Source organism: Fukomys damarensis, unplaced genomic scaffold (genome assembly GCF_012274545.1).
Source record: "Fukomys damarensis isolate Sample0158 unplaced genomic scaffold, DMR_v1.0_HiC HiC_scaffold_32, whole genome shotgun sequence".
NCBI classification, from domain to species: Eukaryota; Metazoa; Chordata; class Mammalia; order Rodentia; family Bathyergidae; genus Fukomys; species Fukomys damarensis.
The window spans coordinates 38641947-38647132 of NW_022900944.1; the positions used below are offsets into that span (position 1 = coordinate 38641947).

At 39.9% G+C, this 5186-nt stretch overlaps 1 protein-coding gene across 1 annotated transcript; it reads right to left on the reverse strand.

The window, feature by feature from the left end:
* Positions 1-286: 286 nt before the first annotated feature.
* On the reverse strand, positions 287-4608 carry Duxb (double homeobox B). The gene is made up of 4 exons (XM_010609510.2): positions 4082-4608; positions 3340-3485; positions 925-1003; positions 287-546 (listed from the first exon to the last, which is right to left on the reverse strand). Exons 1-4 carry the CDS (start codon positions 4104-4106, stop codon positions 287-289), a joined length of 510 nt encoding a protein of 169 aa, XP_010607812.1. The 5' UTR covers positions 4107-4608.
* Positions 4609-5186: the final 578 nt, after the last annotated feature.

Sequence of the window (5186 nt, forward strand, 5' to 3'; positions counted from 1 at the left end):
CTCAAACAAACAAGCAGAAAAACCTAAACCCAACCTAATCAAAACAACCAACCAACAAACAAAAAAAACAACCACCTTACCTTGGCTGCAAGATTCCTCTCTTGCAAACTTGTCCACTGTCCATCTTGAGAGCCTACTCAGTGATGTAAATAAAATGCTTGTCTTTCCTATAGTCCTTGCCCATGGGTAAATTCCTTCACTACCTGTGTCACCACCCTCTGAATGCCCACATGGCACGGCATCCCTGAGTGAGGACATTATAAGCATGGTCAGCATCCAGGCTAACTTACCAGAATTCTGGATTCCGTGGTCTCTCATTTGTGCTTTCTACCAGGAGATTCAGCCCCTCCCTTCTCTGCTCAGAATACGAAGAGTTCTGATTCTGAAACCACATCAGAATTCTGGATTCCCGAATGCCTATTTGGCTAGCCAGTTTTTTCCTGGTAGCAGGATCAGGGAATGGGTCCCTCTGAAAGGCCTGACTTAGGATCCTTTTTTGAGTTGTTGTGAGGGCCATCAACTCTTGGCTGGCTTTTGTTAACCATTCTAAAGGAGAGCACAGGAACAAAAGGGGGTTTTAGGCCAGTTTTCAAATTCAAACCATAATGCTGAACACTTACTCTTGGAATCCCCCTGAGGGACCTAAGAGAGAGTCACTGTGCTGGCAAGGAGCCACAAACCACAAATAGCCAAAGCCTTGCTTGCTAAGAACCTGCCTGTCCCAGCATATATATTGTGTTGTTATATATTTATATATAACTACAGGCCAGCATATATATATTTTTGACACTAGAGTGCCCAGAGCAAGCTGTAACTGGCTCATAAGCTAAGGAACCTTTATGGAGAATCAGAGTACAACATGCAGTCATTTCTACTCTCCATGGGCCCCACTGAGGAGCTGTGTTTAGACCACTGAGCTCTCACCTTGAGTCCACGGCTTCACCTGGTCATGTTTCAGGGGTGTAGATCTCAAATGCTTCCATCTGTGGTTTCTAAACCAATTCTAAGTAGGAAAAGATGCAAAAGTAATGTAACTCAGCCTGCCATTCCATCAGTCCAATTAAACCAAACTGATTGAACCACCTGCCCTTGAAATCTAGGAATAGTGCTACTATTGGCACACAATTCAGAAGCACCCAGGGACTGCGCACAACTCGCATGAACATTTCTCTTCGGATCATCTCAGGACTTTCTCTCAAAGAAAACCCTGACCTGTTTCTTTCTTTCCTAGCAGGACTGTAGTGTTGGAATGCCTTTTATTGGCCCCCTCATAACTTCAAAGGAAATGTCACTTCGTAATATATAATACATGTAGAATTGATCATAAAGGGACGCCATTAAATAGGATGGTAGTATTAGTCACACTAAAGAGTCATGCTAACACTCATCCATATTTGCTTTTACTTATTTCATCCAAGGATCAGTGACAGACCAGGAGACCCCTAGAGACTGAACATCTCACTTTGTCACTATTGTCACTGACATAACCAGCGCCTCAAAATGGAACTTTAGGCTGGGCATGGTGACACATGCCTATAATCCCGGCAATGGAGAGGCTGAGGCAAAAAGAGCACCATGAGATCAATGCCAGCCTGGACTACATAATGAGTTCAAGGTCAGCCTCAGCCTCGAAGACATAGCAAAACCTTGTCTCAAAAAAAAAAAAAAAATTAAAATTAAAAAAGGAACTTCAAAAGTAAAGATTTTTTTTTTTTCCTTTAGACACAGTGGCTTCTCCAAACTTCCTCAGGCCTAGGGAGTATATTGCCACCCCATCTCCACCTCTCAGTCCAGAAAACTGATCAAAATCTGCAGGTGCTTGTACCAGGAGGTCAAAGTCCAATTTCATTCCCCCCAGGGAAGGGAGGGAGATGACAGGAGGAGTCCAGGAAGGGATGAACCAAACCCCAACAGGTCTATTATCCGATAGCTTTGAATAAATTATTTTTGGGGGTACCGGAATCAAACTCGGACCTTGTGCTTGCGAGGCAGGTGGTGGGACCACTGAGCTAAATCCCCGGCTCTGAATAAGTCCTTTTTTACCAAAATAAGTGGCCACATTTGATTTAGTCAGCAAAGAGCAAATGAACCTGCCTATGAGCCTAAGCAGGCAATAACACAACCATCTGAAATCCTTGCGCATTTCCTCATCCCTGGAGTTGGAACTACAACATGCTTTCTAATTATTTCTGAGTGTTTCCTTTAGATAATCCTTAAAAAGATTTAGGATGTTAATGACAACCAGTACCTATATCTTATGTCTTAATGAAGATATTTTCAGATAGATCTTAAGCACATTAGAAATGGGAAACTAATGAATAGATTAGTACACTATGGGAGAACCAATTTCATCCTACATTGTCTCCTGGACCTGCTGTCCTCACCATTAGTTCAAGTGGGCCCAATACCTCTCAAAACCGATTGCCAGATGTTCCTATAGGATGTACTTTTATTAGAGAGATCTGAAATAACTGTCTTCCACACCCAGTTCAGATACATAAAGAGTTAAGGAAAACATCTTCTCCCTTATATCCTTTAGATGAGGCCTTTATAGCCAATGGCTTATTTAATGAAAAACCAGAACTTATTTTCCTCTCAAAACACATTCTTACCTGATCTTCATTGTTTTAAGTACTATTTCCACCTGATATAATTATATTCTTTTTAGAAAAATCTGATAGCTGAAGACATTAGTTTCATTTTATATCCGTAATTTTATTCTAAGTAATTCATTATGGGATTTTACTTCAAACCTTGAGTATTAATTACCAATGAGACGTTACATTTAAAAAAAAACTAGTATCAGAATTGGGAATTTACACAAGATCTTATCCCACAGTTTCTTTGTTACTACATATCAGTCCTTTTTGGTAATATATATTCGAATGTTTAAGGACATCACATCAGTATCATAATGATCCATTTCCACATTTCCTCTCTCTTTTTTTCATACCAGGGATTAAACTTGGGACTTTGTGCTTGTGAGGCAGGAGCCAGAACCACTGAGCTAAATCCTGGGCCCTACATAGTGAGTTAAAGGCCAGCCTCAACTACATGGCAGACCCTGTCTCAAGCACAAAACAAAACAAAAAAATCCAATCATTTCAAAACGTAGTTATGAGTAGAGCCTTAGCTAGTATATTCTCCCTTCATCAATAAATACCCACCAATGATATTTCTACCTTTGGTGAAAGATATAAGTGGTTCTTATTTTTTGTTTTTAGCTCTATAAAATAGGAGAAAAATCTAGTGAAGTATGCGACATCAGAGAACTGCCTGAAAGTACTGAGCCTAGCATTTCTCTTTCCCTTGATGTGACAAGAGAAATCTAATGCCTACCTTAATTTTAGATGCTGGAACACCGATTTCTTGTGCCAGTCGTTCCATGGTAACTTTATCCGGGTGAGGATTGTGTTTAAACCATGCTAGGAGGATCTCCTTTTGGATCTGGTTGTAAACTATCTTGCCTTTCCAGATTTCTTTTTCTTTTTTTTTTTTTAGTAGTGTATCAGATGAAGAGAGGAGAACATTTGAACAAAGGATATATTAATAGGTTCAAAACTGCAGTGTGAGCATGTATCTTATGTTAGTTTCACGTTGAAAGCCTGTTTATCCATTTATTACTCTGTTTTTACCATAGGTATACAGATAAAGCCAGCTACATTAGACATATTAAATAATTAAACATATATTAGGAAAATGATAATCAATTATCAAAGTTTCTAAAGCAAGAACATATAGAAAATTACCAAGAAAATAAAACTGGAAGGAAGAAACCTAATACGTAAAACTCATGAGACAAATAAAAAGGTTAAACAAAACAGAGGTCCTTTGTAGTGAAAAATAATACATTTTTACAAAATTAAACAGTATGTATAAAGTGTACTCCACTTTAAGTGTTAACTTTAAAACTTTTGGTTGATGATCCACATAGGGTATGCATGGCTGCCACTTTATATCTGAGATTCAAGTTTTCAACTTCAAAACTCATTGATCCCTTAACACAGTTCCCTTTCTTCAACGGTAGACAAGGCATCTGGCATTATCAAAGCACAGAGCGAAAGAGCTGCTCAGAACTTACCACTTGAAGTGCTGCTCAAATCCATGGTGGGAAGGAATGCAGACTGGAGAGGGAGGAGTAGGTCTCTGAGCTCCTCCCAGAGCCACAGGATTTATCAAAGCCCCTGGCTGATCCACCCCTTTCTTAAACACCTTTCTACTTAATCCCTTTGTAAGGACCAAATTTTCAAATTGAGGTGGGTTCCCTCTATGCACTTTGCCCAGAACAGAGCTGCAAAAATTCCATTCTGTATGACAGTCTCCACCCTGTGTTTCTGTTCCTCTTTTTGGATTTTTGCAGATATCTGTAATTTTTAGCAGCTCTCTGTCTTAAACTACCTCCACCCTGTGTTTCTGTTCCTCTTTTTATAATCCAAAGATGAATCTTTCCAATAGTTGCTTAGGATAATCAAATGTTTAAAAAGAACCGATTTTGCTAACATAGGTAGTATTAGTAACTTTGTTAATTATAGAAATTGATTAATCAAATGTTCTTTAGAAAGAGGAACTGATTTCTGCGAATGTAGATATTAGTAATTTTCAGTAGGTTCCCTCCCAATTCCAATAAGTGCCCTCCCAGTACCTCTCAAATATCCAAGAATAAACAAAAGATAAAAATAGCATCTATAAAAAGGAGAGCCTCCCTAACCCTATATAATCCTACTTCAAAGATGGGTCTGGACTCGGTCTGAAGCCACTGTGATAGTGACACCCCAGGGTCCAGGCCCGAGCTTACAATAAACTCCTCTTGTGATTGCATCGGACCTGACTCCTTGGTGTTCTTTGGGGACTTTGCAACTTGGGCACAACACCCTCATTACATATTTAATGCTTTTGTAAAGGAATTTGAAGCAACCTTCCGTACAGACTCTGTTAGAATAGCCAGTGAGATAGGCCTGGGCTATAGTGGGTGTAGGCAGCTGAGCCAGGAAGGAAATTCTCCAACAGAAGGTGATGAAGGATGAGTTTGAGGTTTTGTAACTCCCTCAGAGGGGCTCAGCCAGCCTCCTGCAGAATCTCAGCTTCCTGAGCTGTGGTCTCTCATTTTGCTGAGAAGATATATGGACCCCCTGTTAGGAAAAAGGGTGAGAAATAGAAGCATCAAGAAAAAGAATTGGGGCTGGGGA